The sequence below is a fragment of the Vipera ursinii genome, assembly GCF_947247035.1.
Source record: "Vipera ursinii genome assembly, chromosome: 5".
Classification (NCBI taxonomy): domain Eukaryota; kingdom Metazoa; phylum Chordata; class Lepidosauria; order Squamata; family Viperidae; genus Vipera; species Vipera ursinii.
The window spans coordinates 92348638-92370259 of NC_139518.1; the positions used below are offsets into that span (position 1 = coordinate 92348638).

The following is a 21622-nucleotide window of genomic DNA, read 5'->3' on the forward strand; positions in this document are numbered from 1 at the left end:
CTCTAAAGCAAGTCAGTCAAAGTTTAGTTCTCTGTCTGTCCTCTGTTTCCCCACCCTCCGAAACATTGGAATGGGGCATTCTGTTTACTGCCTAGAAGATGCTTGGAAGAAATGTAAAAGGATATGTTTGTGTCAAAGAAAAGGCCTAAAATACCTCTGATGCACATCCTATTTTCCTTGTGTGGTCTTTCTTGAGAGAGCTCGGAAGAAAATCTATAAAAGAATTGTGCCTGATTTAGCCGGAATGCACATTGTTAAGAAGACGCTAGAGCTGCCGAAGGGAAAGTTATAAAATCTGCCAAGAGTGAGAATCCTGGATGACCTTCTAGATTAAACCTGGGTGAAAGTGGGATTCTTTGTCCAATTCTTCAAATGATCCGTAGAGCATGAATCTCTAAACTGTACAATAACCTACTTTGGCAATGAGTGAGAAGGCTGGGATTGCAGGGGAACATTAAGTATTTCCCCTTTGCAGCAGCCTGACTTTCAAGGCTCAATCACCGTGAGTGAAGTTTGTTATCCACTGGTATTACTGATATGAGGATAAGGACTTTCAGAGAACAACGATGTCCTTGGGTAATAAAAATATTTCAGAATGAATACAACTGTATTTTCTTATGCAACTTCATGGCAATTGCAGCAAAATATCCAGTATGAATAACTGGGTAGAATAAATGCTGGTTTTATGATTAGTGTTATGATATTCATGCATCTTAACATACATGTGTACATGCACGTGCTCAGTGGATCTGTGCTTAAGGATGGCACGTGGTGATGGATCTATAGCTCTTTCCCAGATGTTCCACGCAGAGGTCTTATTAGTGATAGGGAGTTCCCCTGATGAAATTGTGGGGGTTGCTCTGCAGGAAAAGTGTTAGTATATTCAAGAAAAGAAAAGAAATGCTTAAGGAACTTGTATACAAAAGAGGTTGTGGCGATGTTCAGTTTAGCTTGACTCCCAGTGATTGTCTGAACCGAGACATTTTAAAGATAGAAGAGTATCTTACAAGGCGTTTCTAATCTTTTCTTGCAAGCTAAAGGAGAGACCACTAGGGGCAGCCTGTTAGTCATTTATGGCAGGGGTCCTCAACAACCCCCCCCCCCGTCCATGGAGCAGTATCAGGCTGCAGCATGCCAGCAACTGGTCTTCACAAACAAGCACAAAGCCCCATCCATGGGATGCAGGCAGCACACGCCCCCTCCAGTCCGCGGAAAAAACTTCTCTCCATGTAACCAGGTACTTGGTGCCCAAAAGGTTGGGGACCTCTGATTTATGGCATTTACAGTATTGCTCTGCAGAGCTTTTTATGCCACCTACTGGTGGGACTCCAAAGTTTCTGTGTCTTCTTTGTTGCCACCTAGTGGTCATCTTGCTAAGACCCCTAACCCAGAAGCTGTGGGCCAGGAGAGGTTTGGAGGCATGTTCATGTGTAGAGGGAGTGGACTTAGACAAGAAGAAAGGGCTTGGACTTTTGCTCATAAGCAGACTGAAGCATCTTGCTATTTTTTCCCCCCTGCCTAAAAACAGAATACTGATGAAAGGGAAAGAGGCTATTGTTTTTAAGGTGAAATACTACCAGAATATCTTTCTTTCTTTCTTTCTTTCTTTCTTTCTTTCTTTCTTTCTTTCTTTCTTTCTTTCTTTCTTTCTTTCTTTCTTTCTTTCTTTCTTTCTTTCTTTCCTTTCCTTCCTTCCTTCCTTCCTTCCTTCCTTCCTTCCTTCCTTCCTTCCTTCCTTCCTTCCTTTCTTTCTTTCTTTCTTTCTTTCTTTCTTCTAGTTAGTACTGCTTCTGTTGGCTCTTAACTTACTGGCTTAAGAGTCTATTTCTTATTTATCAGCGTTTGCTGGGTCCTTAGGTGTATAAAAAGGCCGAGCATGCAAAAGAAAAGTGAAGCAAGATTTCTGAAGGCCTTCTGCCTTTCCACCCAAAAACATCCCAATTTGAGGCCAGCTTGCTTGTAAAAGATTTCCTGGTGGATCAGATTTCTGGCCTTCTGCATGCTGAAGCTGGGGTGTCAGGCTGCCCGGCCTGTCTGCCTGCCCTCAGTGGAATGTGTACAGAAGGGCTGGGTTGAGGCTGACATGATCCTGCCCTATGCAAAGGCTCTGAGAGTGCATTGACCTGCTCCCTCTTCATGGGCAATACTGCTGCTCTGGCATTTTACTAGCAACTCAGCAAACGCTGCGTTCTCTCCCCCAGTGCACGGAGACATGGCGTGCACAGAGGACACCACGGACAACATAAGCTGAACCATGGCGAGGAGTGAATCCACAGGGGTACGGTACTTCTTTGCTTCTAGCAGTGAGTTGGGGTGAATAAGCATTGTAGATTTATGTTATGTAGGCTTCAAGTCCGCTAAAAGGTGCTGAAGGGAAGCCGTACCTAATCTATAGATTAAGGAGTTCTGCTTGGTAGCCCTTCGGAAGGATCCTTAATAGGGTGCAGCACACATTGTTGTAGCTACCAGAGATTTACGATGAGCAGGATACTCTGCGGATTGGGGTGCTTGTCAGATCAATTATAGACTACAATCAATAATTATATTGCTGGGAGATTCACTGGGATTAATAATTGAGATCAGAAGTGTTTAGGAAGCAGTGTTTTAAAAGATAAAGAACGTTGTGTGATGATTCACCCAAACCCAAAATTTATCTGTCTATCGAATTTTTTTCCCACCATCTAAAAAAATGACAAAGCATTTAGGAGTGAAAGAAAGAGAAGGTATTTCCAGAATGGGTAGAGCTTGCTGTTACAAATACATCTTTTCCTGTAAAACCTAATCATACTCCCATACTCATTAACTGTGCTTTTTCCTCCTGTGGGCTAACTGGAATGCAGTTGGTCCTCTTCTTCAAAATACGGAGAAAGCACATGGCTGGCTTACCGTGTACCATTCAGGAATGCTAAAATTAAGCTACTGTTCAGGTGATGACAGACATAAAGCATTGCTAAGTATCCCAAATCGAGTTTTACTGTGCATGAATAAAGAGGTTGCCTTTTTAAATTAAAGTGGAAAATTCAGAAGGAATCTTGAGTAACATCCATACCACTTATCCCCTTGCATACTATTGAAACTCCTCCTTAGCCTGTAAAAATGGGGAGTGCATGACCTTTGACCATATTAAAGCCACAAAACCCACCCACCCACCCACTCCCCCCCCACACACTTTTTGTGGCCCTGGGAGCTCTTCAGCCGCCCTCCCCCAATTAAGCAACCATACAAAATATCTGTGATTGAGTTTTCTGGCATTATAAGGATTCTTTTATTGGTTTCAAGTATTTGTTATTGTTGTTGTTGTGTGTGTATGTGAGGGTCTGCCTTCAAATCAATTTAGAATCTTGGCAATTGTCTGGCAACTCTCTAAAAGTTTCTTTGTAGCATTTTTGGAAGTGTTTTGTTCGGGCCTCCTTTTTTGTGGGGCGAAGAGAGAGGAATTGACCCAAAGTCACCCAGCTGCTTATGTCCCTAAGGTGGGACTAGAACTCACAGTCTCCCAGTTTGGTGCCTTTATCACCACTCTTTCAAGCCTTAGATGAGGCTTAAGCCATTGTGATAACTATAACTCACCTTCAAGAACTCTGCTTCTTGAAGGTGGAACAAATTAAGACAATGCAGCCTTATGTGGCATGGAAAAAGCACAGAACCTGGTATGATATGAAAAGCTTGCCCATAGGATGGCCGCTTGGCACTATTGTTGTTGTTAGCTGTGAAGTCGTGTCCGACCCATCGCGACCCTATGGACAATGTTCCTCCAGGCTGGCACTATTACATCCATGTAACTTCTTGATAAATGAGTTGTTTGTATTGACTTAATGTCCTACCTAAGTCTGCACTGACATACTTAAAAAGCTTACGACTTGCCCCAAAACTAGCAGAGTCAATGTTTGGTTGAGGAGACTTTGTCCCTAAGAGTAAGAAGATGCACATTGTGAAGCTACCAACTCTACCACTTATTTGTCTGTTGATGTTGATGCTGAGATGTTGTGACACAAGCACAGTGGGGTAGTGCTTCCATCACAACAATAGGTTTTGTTATTTCAATGTCACTGTGGCTAGAAACAGCTTTGTTGAGTCAACTTATAGTTGGACTGCTCTAATGCACTTTAAACTGTCCTTGGAAGTGATATCTGGTCCAGAATGAGGTGGTATGGATAATGTTGGCATGCCTTGTTACCCCCAAGTGACCCCACTGCATTGCTTCCAATTTGTCTGGCAGGATTGTGTGCTCTGGGTTGTTCAATCAAACAATATTATTGTTTTAGACTCAGGACGTCTCTGTCACAGCACTTATCCCATGAACAAGATTCCCCCAGAGATCTGTGCCATTCCCACCTGGATGACATTCCAGATGTCTCTAAAAACTTGGATATTGTTGGCTCTGTTTTCAGTTCAAGGGGCTGGGTTAAGATGCAAAGGGTTTTCTTTCAGTTGGTTCCTCTTTATTGTATCTTATTTTTAATGTAAATCACTCAGGGCCACGTTCTAAATTAAACAAACAAACAAACCGCAGTTTCTAAATTTAACGTATGCGTGTGTCTGTTGTCTTTCTTCAAATAACTTTATTGTACTTTTTGAATGTGAGAATGTTCAACCATGGAGAAATTCTGCAGGTGACTGACTTTTTCCTTTTTCATTGTGTGTAGAAGCACCCATTTTATTCTGTGGTAGGAATTTCCTCCTCTTATGTAAGAAGAAAGGATCATATGAGTGCAAAGATTTCTTCACATCAAGCGTTGGTGGTCCAGGAGCAAGTTCATTCCTCCAAAATAAAGTTATTGCTCCTGTTCTGCAGGGAAATCAGAATCAGCTCCACGCTAGGACCGGAGCCAGAATGTGTCCTCGTTGAGAACAATGAGATTATGCTAGAGATTTCCATGCACAACAGTGTTAAAATGGACCAGAGAGCACTCTTTTTGTAAATACAGGACAATGGAAGAGATGTTGAATGTTGAAATTAACACAAAAATTACTGCTATCATACACTGAATAGTATTTTGTTTCATTAATTATAAGAAAAATGTAATTTTTTTATCTTTTATGGTGAGAGTCAAAAATATTCCTTTGGGCTCCAGAGATTCTTGGTTGGCTGATCATGAGATCCTCCATGGCAAAGTCCTTTTGGTTTGGATAAAGTTCCATCAATCAATGGTTTTCAAACATTTCTCTCCCGATGTACTTACTGTAGCTTGCATGGAGCAAGCCGTGGTCGAAATTGTTCCTAAATGAACTTACCATTTAGTTCATCTAGTGATGGTTCAAAGTTACAACATCACTGGGAAAAGTGACTTACAACAAAAAAAAGTCACACTTACAACCATTACAGCATCCCCAAGATCAAAATTCAGGTGGTTGGCAATATTTATGACAGTCGCAGTGTCCTGCGGTTGTGTGATCGCTTTTTGCCACCTTCTGACAAGCAAAGTCAACGGGGAATCCAGATTCACTTAACAACCATGTTACTAATTTAACAACCGCAGAGATTCACTTAACAACTGTGGCAAGAAAGGACGTAAAATGGGGCAAAAGTCACTTAACTAATGTCTCACTTAGCAACAGAAATTTTGAGCTCAATTGTGGTCGTAAACCGAGGACTGCCTGTACTTGCCTAAAAATGAATGAACCAAGCCAACAAACCATCTTCTACTACAATATATTTTTTTTTAAAAAAAAAAACCTCAGCAGAGGTTGGCTTCCTTGAGACATGGAAGCCTTAAAACGAGTGGTGAAATTTAGGAGAAAGACTGGAGGTTTTGGTCGAGAGAATTTAGTTCCCGGACTTGCCAAATGGTAATTGTTGTGTGACCAGGAGCTTCCTTCTTATTTTCTTCTGTCAGAGAATAATGGCTACTATCATACCTGTTCAGCCTCCAGTGCCAGGCAAGGTGCTACCTAAAATCTTTTTGCAGACAAGCTACAGAATTCCTTTCCTGTTTCATTGAAGGGGTATCTAGCTGATATCTACATGGATGTTAATATTTTGTATTGCGAGTATCATAACGCAGCTTATACACAATGGGGAGTAATAAAATATTTGACAAAGCTTTGACAATCTAAATAACGAGTTATTAGCATTACGCTAAGGTTCAACTTTGCTTCCAAATTTATTTATTTATTTATTTATTTATTTATTTTATTTAGATTTATATACCGCCCTTTCCCGAAGGACTCAGGGCGGTTTACAGGGCATTTAAAAAACAGTCAATACAAACGTTAAAACAAATTAAAAGAGATTAAATAGAACCCTGAGAAAATTAAAACCCAGTTAAAATTAAAATTAAAAATATTCTCAGATATGCAGATGAAGGATCTGGGTGTGATGGCCGGTTATACAAATCACAAAATTCAGATTTCAGCTCATGTTTGGTTTTCAAATTCTTTATTTTCTCTTCTTTCTCTTTCTCTTACAGTCTGACACCAACGCAAGCTACCTACGAGCAGCCCGAGCAGGCAACTTGGAAAAAGCTCTTGATTACTTAAAGAATGGAGTGGACATCAACATTTGTAATCAGGTTGTAGAAATATTTCATCAACACATATTTTGTTTTACTAGCCTATGTTTGTGTCTATGTCTTGAGAGCGCCTGTCCAAGAGTTCAGAACAACCGCTCCAGGATAAGCTAGGTGTTCTTCTTCCAAGGCTGGCTAGGGATTATGGGAATTGAAATCCAGCTCATTTAGAGGGCTTGAGGTTTGCTTAAGCAGTGAAAACAGCATATTTCATGTCCACTGGGCATCATTATTAGTGTTGCTACTACTACTGCTAATATTAATAATTCTGTGGTTACTGAACAAAAACTAAAATAGGTTTCTCCTAAAACAGTTGGGAAAAATATGTGGTAAGAAAGAACAGTGATATTCAGATATATTAAGGCTACAGTCGCATGCATCTAAACTAAGCCCCATCTAAACTAAAAAAAAAGAAGAAGAAATAGGGGAGACATGATAGCAGTCTTCCTGTATCTGAGGGGCTGCCACAAGGCAGAGGGGGCCAGGTTGTTCAGCAAAGCACCAGAGGGAAGGATGAGAAACAATGGTTGGAAATTGAGTAGCAACCTGGAATTAAGGAGAAACTTCCTGACAGTGAGGACAATCAACCAGTGGAACAGAAGTTGCCCCCAAAGATCATGGGTGCTCCATCACTGGAGATTTTCAAGAAAAGACTGGACAGTCACCCGTCTGAGACGGTATAGGTTCTCCTGCTTGAGCAGGGGGCTGGACTAGAAGACCTCCAAGATCCCTTCCAATTCTATTCTATTCTATTCTATTCTATTCTATTCTATTCTATTCTATTCTATTCTATTCTATTCTATTCTATTCTATTCTACTCTACTCTACTCTACTCTACTCTACTCTACTCTACTCTACTCTATTCTATTCTATTCTATTCTATTCTATTCCCCACTGAACCTCAATCTATCAGCTGGAAGAGACCTTGGAGGTCTTCTAGTCCAAACACCTGCTCAACCAGGACACCCTATACCATTTCAGACAGGTCTTTTCTTAAAAACCTCCAGTGATGGAGCGCCCATGATTTCTGGAGGCAACTTCTGTTCCATTGGTTAATTGTCTTCACTGTTAGGAAGTTTCTCCTTAATTCCAGGTTGCTTCTCTCTTTGATCAGTTTCCAACCATTGTTTCTTGTTCTGGTGAATAACGTGACTCCCCTTTTCTTTGTGGCAGCCCCTCAAATATGGAATACTGCTATCATGGCCCCCCAGTCCTTCTTTTCTCTAGACTGGCCATACTCAAGTCCTGCAGCTGTTATTCATATGTTTTTGTATTCAGCTTTTAATCATCTTAGTTGCTCTTCTTAGCACTTTTTTCCAAAGTCTCAACATCTTTTTTGTAATGTGGTGACCAAAACTGGATGCAGTATTCCAGATGTGGTCTTACTAAAGATTTATAAAGCGGTGCTAATACTTCACATGATTTTGATACTATGCCTGTGTTTATACAACCAAGGATTGTATTAGCTTTTTTGGCTACTGCCTCACACTGCTGGCTCATGTTTAAGTGATCGTCTACTAGGACTACAAGGTCCCTCTCACAGTTACTGTTTTTAAGCCAGGTCTCACCTAATCTGTACTTATATCTTTGATTTTTCCTGCCTAAATGTAAAACTTTGCTTTTCTCCACATTGAAACTCATGTTGTTGGGTAGGGCCCATTGTTCAAGTTTGTCAAGATCTTTTTGGATCCTGAGTTTGTCTTCTGTGGTGTTGGCTTTACCTGCCAGTTTAGTGTCATCTTCAAATTTGATGAGTTCCCCTTTCCCCCCCTCATCTAAGTTATTTATGAAGATATTGAAGAGTACTGGGCCTAAGATGGGGCCTTGTGGTACCCCACTGCTTCCTCCCTTCCATGTAGATGTAGTACCACTAAGTAGTATTTTAAGGACCTAGTAGGATTTACTTCCCTAGATTGTATTTGAAGCTTCTGTTGAACCCTAAAACCTCTCTCCAACTTGCCCTCATTCGGCTGCTACACTGTATTGTCTCCATCTTGCTTTAAAGTCAACCTAATGTGTGCCTATTGATGTGCGTAACGCACATTACGACTTGAAATTAACTCCGCTGGATTTTATGGAGATACACTAATACCAAACACAGGATTCCATCTTTGCTTGACAGGAGAAATTGCTTGGTTTTGATACAAGAGGCCTATTTGTACTGATTACAGATGAATTGGGTGCTGAGACTTCTATACAGAAAGTACTTTGTCCTTTGATACTCTAGACATGGGGCATTCCCTTAAACTAGGAAGGCTGAAGCCACTAGAGTGCAGTTTTAGGAAACAAACAGGGCTTCCATCTGAGGAACTGTGCATAGGAGACCCATTTCAGTAGCATCTGAAAGGTGAAGCTCTCATTTGGAAATGAAATTTTCCATAAGTTTGTGTTTCTTCAGGGGTGGATGGAGGTTGCCCTGTGGCCTCCCTGGGCATGGTGCCAATCAGTGATGCTCCAAAATTTATAACTTCCAGAATTCTCTGCCAACATAGGGATGTTCTCTCTTCGATACATTTGATGTAGAGGTTGCTGAATATCATCCATGTTCAATATGCCATTCAAGTAAAACATAAGGATAACCGCACTTTGTTTTCTATTAGGCTGATGATACATTGAATTGCAAAGGGAGTAAGTAATGAATTAGAAAGAGATCCATCCATCCATCCTTCCTTCCTTCCTTCCTTCCTTCCTTCCTTCCTTCCTTCCTTCCTTCCTTCCTTCCTACCTTCCTTCTTTCCCTCCCTCCCTCCCTCCCTCCCTCCCTCCCTCCCTCCCTCCTTTTCACTTTCTCCTCTTCTCTCTTCTCTCTCTCAAGCTCTCATCATGCTGGAATGTGACCTTTAGGCCTCTTGAGTTATCGCCTGTTGTTCTGAGCGCCTTGCGTCAATCTCTCCCCTTCCCTTTTCTTTTTATCAGAATGGGCTGAACGCTCTCCATCTCGCCTCCAAAGAAGGCCATGTAGAAGTTGTGTCAGAGCTGATCCATAGAGGCGCCAATGTGGACGCAGCAACCAAGGTCTGGAGCTGGTATCTGAATCTTGCATTGCTTTCCTACTGAGGTTCCATGCCTGCAGAGGGCAACTAAATGAAGAAAAAGGCCTTAAGCCTTTAGCCAAGAGTAAATGGGTGGGGGGAGGAGCAGAGGAAAGGGAAAATCCTTTGGGGAAGGTAGAGTTGTTGTTTCAGAGACCAGAACTAGGCAAAGGCTGGTCAGGAGATGACTCTGTCTCATTTCAGCTTAAGTCCACTTCCTATAACATCCATGATTATGAAGAACTAGATTGATAAAATACCACAGTTCTCTTAACGTGCTTTGCTGAAAAGCCGCAGCCTACATTACTCTGAGCCCAAAGGCAACATCCTGGTCAAATAGTTTTGCATTCCAAAGACCTTGAATTGGACCACCACTAGGCCTGAAAAGGCTTGGCAATGACAGCTGTGTCAGTGGCCAGTGCAAAAGTGTTCAAGAGCAGCAATCCAATGTTTACATCTGGATTGCTAAGCACTTATTATCAAGAGGAAGGGAAGAGAATTTGGCCATGGGTTCCATCAAATGTCAGAGTCAGGACCCACCAATCCTCTAGTAGGGCAGTTTGAAACATTTTGCACACTCCTAAACAGTAAGAGCTTCCCTGCTGCTCGATTGTTCCTTAGAAACCGACTCTACAGCACTCGGCTGTGTTTGTGCAGAGTCGCCATTTTCATTCTCCTTCAAGGTCTTCAAGGAAGGGCTGGCACGGCTCTTCTGCAGCAGCGGCACACCTGCAGACTTGCGCCTGGGCCCAGCAGCTCCAGGGCAGGTGGAGGGCAGCCGGAGAGGCAGAGCTGATAGCCCTGCTAGAAGAGAAATGGGATGGGTGCAGTGCGTAGTGGCAATGTCGGAATGAAAAATGGGAAATTAAATATGTCTGCAAATGAAAAAAATAAAATAAAAGGATGAGAAGCTAGCTGTAATGCTAGCTTATGATCCAGCATAATATGAATAAATGGCAGAAATCTCAGGTTCGCAAAACTGTCAAGACAAAGGAGTGCAGAAGTTTTCCTTTTTAGATTGAATTATCTATGGCTTGTCAACAGCCAGAGACAAAAGATTATAAACCTTGACTGTGGATAAAAAAAATACACCAGTTCCAATAAACTCTGGCATTCTAATGACTTCTCACTTCTTTTCCCCCAAGCCCTGACATCCTTGTGCAACAGAAGTGACTTCTGTTGTGCAAGTGCCTGTGTCATTTCATTGTAATGTCTTGCCATGCTGAAGATGCTGCCATTTGACCACTAAGGATGCCCTTGGGGTGCTTATGCTGGGCCCTTTTCGAATCACCATTTGTGGTGATTCCTACAGCTAAGAGTTTGTATCCTGAGAATTAACTGCATAGGAACACAAGTTGCTCAAATTATCTAGTGAATTCTCTCTCACGGTGTGTCTTCTCCCAAAGCTGAGTGAACTGTTGGAGCAGAGGAGTTTGTTTCCCAGTGCCTAAATCTCCGGTGGGTCTTATCATGAAGCTTTCCAGTTATGCGCAGAATCCCTATGTGGGTCATCTGGGGACCGCTGAGCTGTAAACAGGCTCATTGGTGTCTTCCTGCTGCCCCTGTGGTTGGAGAGCCTGGCACATTTTTCACATGCCTTTCACATCTCTCCTTACAGAAAGGAAATACAGCTTTGCACATTGCATCCTTGGCTGGGCAGACCGAGGTGGTGAAGGTGCTGGTTACGAATGGGGCCAACGTCAATGCACAGTCGCAGGTAAAGCCATATTCAGTGGAACCCTGCCCTGCTGACGGGGGACTTTACCCCTTCTTGCTTCTTACCAAAGTCCTTTAACCTCTTTGCTTCCCTCTGTTGTGATTCTGTGCCAGCCTGTGATCCCGGCAGCTGAGTCCGGGGAATCAGAGGAGGAGGAGAAGGGGCCTGGGGAGCCATCAGATTCAGAGGAAGGCTCTGATGAGTTACAAGACTTACAAAGTGAGGAAGAACCTGGCCCCAACACTTGTGATCAAGCTGAAAGCCAGCTGTGCTGGGAGGATGAGTCAGACTCAGAGAAAGCACAGCTGGAAGACCTCAGAGACCCATGTGAATGTAGACAGGTCACATGAGTAAATCAGAGGGAGGCAATGGGGCAGCTCCAGGGGAGAAGGAGAAAGCAGTGAGAAGCCACACCTTGGGGGAGTGCATAACAAAAAGGGAACATGTGAGCAGGGCTGGTTGCTGGAGGCAACCGTTTGCAAAAAACTTCTGTGTCAAGAGATGATGATCTGTTATTTTACCAGTGAGTTATTTCCTGTTTTGGCTCATGCTCCATTTTGTTTGTGGACAAGGTCTGTAACTGAAATAAAAAAGTGTTTATTTTTCCAGTCTACTGTTAAAAGAGGGGTTGCCTTGTGATGTAACAAGGACGTACGTAGGCTGGGACAGAACACCCTCTTGTAGCTTTCCTGGACTTAACATTGGAAGCTGCCGGGCAAAACATATTGCGTCAAATTGTGAATATAAACCAACCTTTTCAGTTACTGCTTCCTTCCTCCCTATTAGAAGGATAAAAATCTCCTCAGCTCAGACCCCAGGGGAAATCAGCATACAGCATGAGTCTGAATGTGAGAAGGAGGATGTCAGGAGGACATAGTGGGGCTGCCCAATGCTTTGGATTTAATTCCAAAAAGGTGCTTTGGCATATTCAGGAGTTCAGATATGCCACCTTTCTAGCAGTTGCCTCTTTTCCTGTGATAACCTGCCAGCTACAGAGGACAGCCATGCAATGCCAGAAAAAAGATGCAGCTGCTTTAAAGGGTGACGAATAGGAGCAATGTATGCATCCTTGCACATTCTGGAACTGAGTTTGAAGTATGCCCAGAAGCATCATCCTTTTAAACTTTCATTAAAGTTTATTGTTTCATGCCCTGTCTGTTAATCTATATGGTTCCTTTGGCCCCATGCAGAAGGTACCTCACAAAACAAATCATCATCAACATTTTGTCAAACATCAAAAGACCAAATGGTAATGAAACTACGGATAAAGTACCCATAAGATCAGGATAGGTTCACATGGCTGTGACAAATGCTGTTAGAACAACAGAGAAACTTTGCCTAAATATCTGCTGATCTCATAGACACTCTGTCAAGCATTATGGGCAAAAAAGCCATTTAACAAAGACCTTTTTTTTCATTGGCTTTGGAAGGTGGGATAATTTCTCATTGCCTTTTTTTTCATGACCCGGCTTAGGTTGGCAAAAGGACACATTTCTGTCTCATTCTGATTGCTCAAACTGATTCCTCCATTTGCAGTTGAGTTCGGCTTCATCAGCTGCCATCCAGTTAAGGAGGAGGAGCCCAGCACTTCCCATCCATTTCATTAACTGGAGACCAAGGAAGTTTTTGGAGATTGACAGCTCTTGTCCTGCCCTTATGTTACCCATGAGCAAACAGAGGCCTCTCAAGGAAAAGATAACCAAATATCTGCAGCCCAGAAAAAGGGGTGTCCTCGCATGCCTCCCTTCTCGGCTGGAGCATGTCCAAGTCCCACTGCTTACTTCTCCGTTCCAACATTTCTCCCAAGACAATTTTCAGTTAAGACCTACCAAGGATCTGGTGGTGGCTTATGGCTTCAGTATTCATCCAAGGGACGTTTCAAAAATCATCCTACACTTTTTCAATGTACCACATTTTAGTGGGAAGCATAGATTCTCAAGGGACGTGGTGGCTCAGTGGGTTAGGACGCTGAGCTTGTCGATCAGAAGGTCAGCAGTTTGGCAGGTTGAATCCCGAGTGCCACGTAACAGAGTGAGCTCCTGTTACTCGTCCCAGCTTCTGCCAACCTAGCAGTTCAAAAGCACGTAAAAATGCAAGTAGAAGAATAGGGACCACTACGGTGGGAAGGTAATAGCATTCCGTGCACCTTTGGTTTCTAGTCATGCTGGCCACGTGACCACGGAGACGTCCTCGGACAAGCGCTGGCTCTTCGGCTTTGAAACGGAGATGAGCACTGGCCCCTAGAGTTGAAAATGACTAGCACGCATGTGCGGGGGAACCTTTACCTTTACCTTTACCTTTATAGATTCTCATTTTTTTTGCTGAAAGGATATGAGGATACACTCTTCCCTAAAGCTGGTGTTGAATGTCTGTCCTTCTTAGTGGCTGCAGATACAATTGTTGTGCCAGACACAAGCATCCAGGCTAGGGGGACGGAGTGACAAAAGTTGTGTTGTGACCTTGTAGTACCGACTCCCATGTATACATACTCCCACAAGTATGTAAGGGAAGAACTTAGTCCATGATTTCCTCATGAATGTTTCATCCATGGGTATATTGTTTGCTGTGCCTACCTCTGGAATCAGAGTTGGCCATTTGCAAGAGTCTAAACTATCTACACACATCCATCCCGTGCTTAATCCATGGTTTTTATGATTGAGTCTGCTCAGAATCTTAATTTTTAAATCATGGACATTGTTGTGTGGGAAAACAGAACACATCAAGTTCTCTCTTGCTTTTCGAGGTAAATGCAAAGCAGTCTGATTGTTGTTCATCTCTTTTTGCACTCTGTCAATTAAAAAGGATATTTGTCAGATAGAGAAGCATTGGAAAACACGTTTCCAAAATTGGCTCAGTCCTCAGTGCGAACTTAGCATTGGTCACCTGCTTCAGCCTTCTACAATCCTATGCCTTCAAGATTTGTGGGATTCTGAAAAATTTCAATGTATTTTTCCTGTTTTCCCCCCCTCTAGAATGGCTTCACGCCACTGTACATGGCAGCCCAAGAAAATCACTTGGAAGTGGTTAAGTTTCTTCTTGATAATGGAGCTAGTCAGAGCCTCGCCACTGAGGTAAATGTTCATATATATGATCTTTGCCAAAATATTAAATATATTGTATGATCATGTTATATAGAGTAAATGAAGATGATTGAAAGTGAGAGATTTGCCTTGTAAGTAGTATCACAACAGCTGTCCTTCAAAAAAAAAAGATCCATAGGCAGCTGGTACCCACACAATCTAACCATTTTATTGCACATTGTTTTCATAGTATTTTATAGCATTCAACCCAACTTTGGTTGATCTCAAAGAGCATCAACAGGGCCAGACCCAGGAAGTCCTTGGGTGGGAGTTCATCTCAAAACCTACGCCTTCTAAACGAGCCTGGAAAGTTAATAAAAATCCAGGCCAAAGGATTTTAATTGTAACTGTACTGAGTTATTTCAGTCAGTGTTGTTGATGTTACTGGGCAAAGTGTTTTTCCATCCATAGCTACTGATTGCAAACAGGACCAGGTGGACAACTTCCTCATGTTTCAGAGTGTAAATTAAATACCAAACTGCAGTTCTGATGAAGGCTTATTTTCCTGAGTCCATGCATTAACGTGCAAAACGTAAGATAGTCTGTTTGGTGGCTTGGTAAACAAGTTAAAAGGAATCCAGGCTTTGTGACAGGGAAGAAGGTCCAACATGCCCAAACTTCCAAATGTCCACATTCCTTTCAGGAACTCAGGAAATTGAAAACCTCGCCCAATGGAGGGCGTGAGGTGGGAAGGATGCTCTCTGCCAGGCTTGTAGGCACTTTCTCCAGCATGAGCAACTTCCACTTTTTATGGAGTGAACATTTGCTGAAGTTGATCCACTCTGTTCAGGGTCAAAAGGAGGAAATGATTATGCACATGGTCGTTCATCATATTGATTGAATTCAGTTTGTGTGGATTCAAGTAGAAGTTCTGCCCTGTTCTTTGGAGAACGTTTTTGGAGCAGAGCTCCTCACCTGCCACCTGTAGACAGGTGGCTCCTGGCCAGGAAGTTCCAGGTGTTGCAGATGCATCAAGAAAGGTTACTAGGAACCAAACAGCAGTTCACAAGTCTGCACATTCCATGTCACAATTCACTTTCCGTCCAGATGACTGGCAACCCCCATTACATTACTGACTTGGCCATCCACTTTTGAAGCTTGAAGCTCCACTTTTGCTGAAATGTTTCATGCCTTCAATTATAGCTGTCATCCATTATCCGATACCTTCTTTTACATTTATGAAACAGTTATTGGGGGTTGTAAAATCCCTTCAGTTTTGTGAAGCAGGCACCATAACCCTTTTTTTTTTGCAGGGAAGTGTTAAATAATTGCAGTGAGAACCGTGTGTGTGGTTGTCTTCGGGCAAGTAATTTCCAGATTTTCTCTTCTTTTTATTGAAACACCGACAAAAGAGACGTTGCAGAAAGAGATATTTCAAAACGTGCTTCTTTGCTGGCACTTTTTTTTAAAAAAAATGCAGCAATCCTCTGTGACTGATGTTGTAGCATTTGCTGATGGGTGCGCCTTGTTTCTTTGGTAGGATGGCTTCACGCCGTTGGCTGTGGCTCTCCAGCAGGGTCATGACCAGGTGGTCTCTTTATTGCTCGAAAATGACACCAAGGGCAAAGTCCGGCTCCCTGCCCTCCACATCGCTGCGCGCAAGGACGACACCAAGGCGGCTGCTTTGCTACTGCAGAACGACCACAATGCCGATGTGGAGTCCAAGGTTAGTTATGCAACGGTTTCCTTTTTCTTCGAAAGACATCGACGGATGCGTGCCCTCCTTCCCCTGCTGCTCCTTGACCGGAGTTTTGATGACGTAAGGCAACTCTGCCCTCTTGCCATGGCTCAATAAAAAACCACTTTTTCAAATTGAATTTCATGTTGAACCTAAATGCGCAAAGCAATTTTAGTCAAGCCATTATAGTTTGACTCCACCAGCTATTGCAAATACTGAGCGAAGCCTGGCACAACTTCCCGTGCCAGGAAAGTGACCCACCTTTCTTTTGGTTGCGTGAGAAACTGACAGGAGTCAAAATCAAGAAGTCTAGAACTGAAGGCTGCCATGGAACAGAGTGAGAGAGAGGGCGAGAGAGAGAAAGAAAGAAAGAGAGAGAGAGAGGTGTTTTTGATTCCCCCCCCCCAGGAGTATTTACTTACACGTTTAACCATTTGTCTTTCTGCCGATCAGCCCTGCTTCCCTTCTGTGCTTGTTTGTGATTTTATTTCAGCCTCATCTGGCCTTTGCCAAGCTTTCTGCCCCATTATGGCTGTTGGGAGAACTAACCATTCATTTTTCCCCCTTTCCTTTGCTTCCCAATGTGTTAACCTAGATGATGGTGAATAGAACAACCGAGGTATATCTCTATATCTATATAAAGTCTTCTCTGTGTCTCAACTATGAGTCTCATTGCTCTCCTACCACTCAGAGCTGCTGCTTTTTTCTCCCTTCTCTTCTCTTCTCTTCTCTTCTCTTCTCTTCTCTTCTCTTCTCTTCTCTTCTCTTCTCTTCTCTTCTCTTCTCTTCACTTCTCTTCTCTGCGCTGCCTTTTAGAGGAGTAGAGAGCGGCTTCCGCCTGAACCGAAGGGTGGCATGTGCTGAAGGGGATGGTGGTGGTGATGGTGATGGAGAACGTAGTGGAGGGCAGGGTTTTCTGCAGCTGAGTCCTGTGCTTTAAAAAAATGCCCCTTAAGAGAGCTTCAGTGGAAATCGTGGTCTTTCCCACCCACCCCGCCCCAGAGGCAGAAGATGGGGTCTGACCGGGTCTCCATTGCTGGGTCGAGGTTTTATATGCTCTGTGCAAAGCTGCAGACATCTCTGTCCACTTCTGCACCCGTGACTGGCTCCTGCATGACACTTGGTTGTCGGCATCCAACAGAAGGGACGGATTCTTCCCAGGGACTCAGAAAAAGTCTGAGACGGAGGCAGAGGGAGCATGGCTAACTAGGCTTGCGGACCATTTCGGAAGCGGATGGGTTCCCGACGAAATTTTCACTCGTGGTGGGAATGGACGGAATGGCTGCATGTTTTAGCATTTGTCAAAACAGCGGAACTTCTTTTAAAAAACAAAACAAAATCACTCAAGTATCACAGTGACTCACTGAACATCTTCGGTTGGACAGATACTGTCTAATGAAATTGTAAGATTAATCCCGCCTCTTTGCTCACACAGGAGACTTCATCTTATATAGAATAATTTTTTTATTAAAAAACCCCACCTCTTATTAATTTCTTTTAAAATAGACTCTGGTACTGTTTCAATTAGCACCCATCTTCGATTTTTGAATAGTAAAAAATAGCCAGGCATTTACTTTAGAGGTCTTCTTTCTAAACTTCAGCAGGGAAAATGTAAAATGCTTAGCTGGCGAGAATGCTGAAATATTCATCCCACATAGATATTTCCAAAAAGACATTGACAAACTAAATGGCAGACACCATTTGCCTTGCATTAGGAGCAATTTTTTGGCAGTTTCTTTTTGAAATAGCCAAATATTTTTTCCTTCTCTCTCTCCCAAAATACGAGTAACATATTTACTTCGGTGCTCTCCCAACCTCCCCATCCTCAGATGGGCCATTAAGCAAAACAGTGGTGAAAATTAGAATGACCACCCCCTTTTGGGGGAACATGCATTATAGGAGCTCCTAGAAGACATTGGAAAAAAATAACAATAATTGATCTTTTGCTGTGTATGTTGTGGTTGTTTTTCTTTATCTTTCAGAGTGGCTTTACTCCTCTACACATAGCTGCTCACTACGGGAACATCAACGTAGCTACACTGCTGTTAAACCGTGGGGCGGCTGTGGACTTTACTGCCAGGGTATGTCACAATCTGTTAAAAAAAATCATCTAGTATTCTCATTTAGCACTACTCCCTTGACCCAGAAACTTCTAAGCCTTTGGACTACAACCCCCATCACCTCTTTTCAGTAGAAATTCTAAGCAGAGAGGCTTCAGGGCCTTGTTTAGGGCAGAGGTTGGGGGCTGATTTGCTAAGAAGATCGGGAGTTTGCATCCTGTAAAACGTAGGAACATTTCCAAGAAAAATGAAGAAGGATTTTTCAACTCTGGAGATTCAATCTCTTGATTGCTTGGCGGAGTTGATTAAGAAAGAAGAGGAAACAGGCTCCCTCTGGTCTGGCTCTTGGGGACCCCCCTGGGAACAATCATGGGGCTCTCTTGCCAAGCATGCAGAAGTCACTCGTCCTGATATGGGTGGAGGAAGAAGGGAAGGTTTCTTCTGCAGAATTAATGGTTCGGTTTGGATGGCAGCTGAGCTTTGGGTGTATTTTTCTTCCCCTTTAATGATGAGTCTTTTGGGGTTCATATCGAGGGCAACTTCATTGAAATGAGTCAGCACAAGAAGAGCACTTCAGATAGTTTAAGAAGACAACCATGCTCCAAGCAGAGAGCCAGTTTCATTCCAGGAGAAGGAAGAACACCTCGTTGGAAAAAAAACCCCAAAGATACAAGTACAGATTAGGGGAAACCTGGCTCATAAAGAGCCACTGTGAGAGGGATCTTAAAGAGTCCTAGTGGACGATCACTTAAACATGAGCCAGTGGTGTGCACAGCAGCCAAAAAAAAAACAACAAAAAACTAATACAATCCTTGGTTGTATAAACAGAGGCATAGTATTAGTATCACTTTATAAATCCTTAGTAAGTCCACACCTGGAATACTGCATCCAGGTTGGTCACCACATTACGAAAACTATGTTGAGACTTTGGAAAAAGTACAAAGAAGAGCAACTAAGACGATTAAGGGTCTGGAGAGAGAAAAAAAACACCATGAGGAACAGTTGCAGGAATTGGATATGGTCAGTCTAGAGAAAAGAAGGACTAGGGTTGATATGATAGCAGTATTCCAGAATTTGAGGGGTTGCTACAAAGAAGAGGAGGGGGGTCAACTTATTTTCCAAAGCACCAGAAGACAAGGCAAGAAACAATGGATGGATACTAATGAAGGAGAGAACCAATCTGGATCTAAGGGGAAACTTCCAAACAGTGAGGACAATTAACCAGTGGAACAGCTTGCCACCAGAACTTGTGGGTGGTTCATCACGAGATTTTTAAGAAGAGACTGGACAGCCATCTGTCTGAAATGGTCTCTTGCTTGAGCAGGGGGTTGGTCTAGAAGACCTCCAATGTCCCTTCCAGATTTATTCTGATTGATTGATTGATTGAGGAGTCCAGTCCATCCTTTTCTCCTTCTCGCTCTTCTCAGCCAGAATGAGGAATGCTGAAGGAGGCCCTACTATATTGGTTTAAGAGGCAGAGATGTCCTCAAATCCAGCTTAACCTCTGGCAATTGCATTGATTAATGCTTTCTTGGTGGTGTGATAGATGAGCTTTGCCTTCCAGGAGGTTTTTTGCAGCTTCCCAAAATATATTACACATTTTTAAAAAAAGAAAAATATAGCATGATGACCTGAATCACCAAAAGAGCTTTCTGGCTGAGCCCCTATGGCAACAGTGCCAGCTCAGCACTCGGGGCAGTGCCAAGGCCACAGTGAAAATAATCAATTGCCATCTGGTATTGGGCCCAGGGGTTTCTCATACCCTGGAAGAACTGGCCCTGAGATTTAAAGTGTGCAGGGCAGGAGACACCTTCTACCAGCTGCGGGTGCTCTTCCTGTGCTGATTAGAAGGGGCAGAATAGGAGAAGGCAGGAAAACGGAAGCTGCCATGCCCTTTCCCCACTTCCCCGGCGGTCCTCCAGGAACGGAAGAGGCAATTTAAAATGGTGCAAGAATGAGCACCTTGAGAGTCATAGCGGGGGAGGGAAGAGGTTCCGCCCAGGTGAAATGCAAAGGCCGTTTCTTTTCCCCCCTGCAGAATGACATCACTCCCCTCCATGTAGCATCCAAAAGAGGGAACACCAACATGGTGAAGCTGTTACTTGACAGAGGAGGCAAAATTGATGCCAAAACAAGGGTAAGACTGACCGCCGTTGTTTTATTATTCTGTATTGCAAAACAGTTCCGGAGGCAGAGCTCTTCTGAAAATGACGGTATTGTCAGTTCTGCCATATGCAGCCCTAAGCCTCGTTGGCATCCTGCCGTCAATAGTTGGGAGCAGGGAGGACGCGAGGGACGAAATGGGCGATACACATGTATTAGCTTGGCGCTGGAAAACAGGGAGGGGGACTGGCAGTTGAGGAAGACCAGGGATGTGTTGAACCAATTCATGCCAGTCTTCAAGGACACCGAGAAGACAGAGACACTTGGGAATGGAGTGTTGATTGCTCCAAATGCCGCATGTTGCCAAAACACCTAGACATCCACCCATTGGTTAGAGATGACTGGTCAAGGTGGGGGAGGGTCGAATTGGGGGGAGGGGGAAAGCTTGTGTGTTTTTTGTGCAGGAAATTCAGTTCTAGCCTGACTTTACTGCATCCAGCACCCTTTAGTAAAAGGACCTATTACTTCAAGTCAAATGGGGTTTATTTATTTGTTTGTTTGTTTATTTATTTATTTATTTATTTATTTATTTATTTAATTAGATTTATATACCGCCCTTTCCCGAAGGACTCAGGGCGGTTTACAGGGTATTTAAAACAAGAAATACAAAAGTTAAAAACAATTTTAAAAAATTACATCAATCCCTGAAAAAAAAGTAAAAACCCCAATTAAAATTAAAATTAAAATTAAAATTCTCAGCCTGGGCCAGAGAGCTCGAAGAGCCAGGTCTTCAGGTCCCAGCGGAATGAACAGAGGTTGGGGGCAGTCCTGAGCTCCACGGGCAGCTGGTTCCACAGGGCAGGCGCCCCCACTGAGAAGGCCCTCCCCCTGGGTGTTATCCACCGGCAATCTTTTACCGGCGGCACCCTGAGCAGACCCTCCCTGTGGGAGTGCACTGGACGAAGGGAGCTTGATGCCGGCAGCAGGTGTTCCCTCAGATATCCCGGACCCAAGCCATTTAGGGCTTTTTAGGTCATCAGCAGCACCTTGAATCTCACCTGGAGGGCAACCGGGAGCCAATGCAGCTTGCGGAGCAGAGGTTTTACATGGGAGTATCGGGAAACCCCCATCACAACTCGCGTGGCTGCATTCTGCACCAGCTGAAGCCTCCGAGTGGTCCTCAAGGGCAGCCCCATGTAGAGAGCATTGCGGTAGTCTAAACAGGAGGTCACGAGCGCATGAGTGACTGTGCGTAGGGCATCTCGGTCCAGATAGGGTCGCAACTGGCGCACCAGGCAAAGCTGGGCAAAAGCCCCCCTGGTCACGGCTCCTATGTGGTCTTCAAAATTGAGCCGTGAATCCAGGAGGACGCCCAAGTTGCGAGCCCTATCAACGGGGGGTAACACCTCACCCCCCATCGTTAAACATGGAATAGTCTGGTTA

At 43.5% G+C, this 21622-nt stretch overlaps 1 protein-coding gene across 1 annotated transcript in view; it reads left to right on the plus strand.

The window, feature by feature from the left end:
* The window catches only part of ANK3 (ankyrin 3), a 191129-nt gene that overhangs the window by 56355 nt on the left and 113152 nt on the right, over positions 1-21622 (plus strand). Inside the window, exons 2-8 of the mRNA XM_083364150.1 lie at positions 6411-6512; positions 9426-9524; positions 11160-11258; positions 14231-14329; positions 15819-16004; positions 17999-18097; positions 20115-20213. Of these exons, the coding sequence (XP_083220276.1) occupies positions 6411-6512; positions 9426-9524; positions 11160-11258; positions 14231-14329; positions 15819-16004; positions 17999-18097; positions 20115-20213 (783 nt within the window). The remainder of the gene's footprint in view (positions 1-6410; positions 6513-9425; positions 9525-11159; positions 11259-14230; positions 14330-15818; positions 16005-17998; positions 18098-20114; positions 20214-21622) is intronic.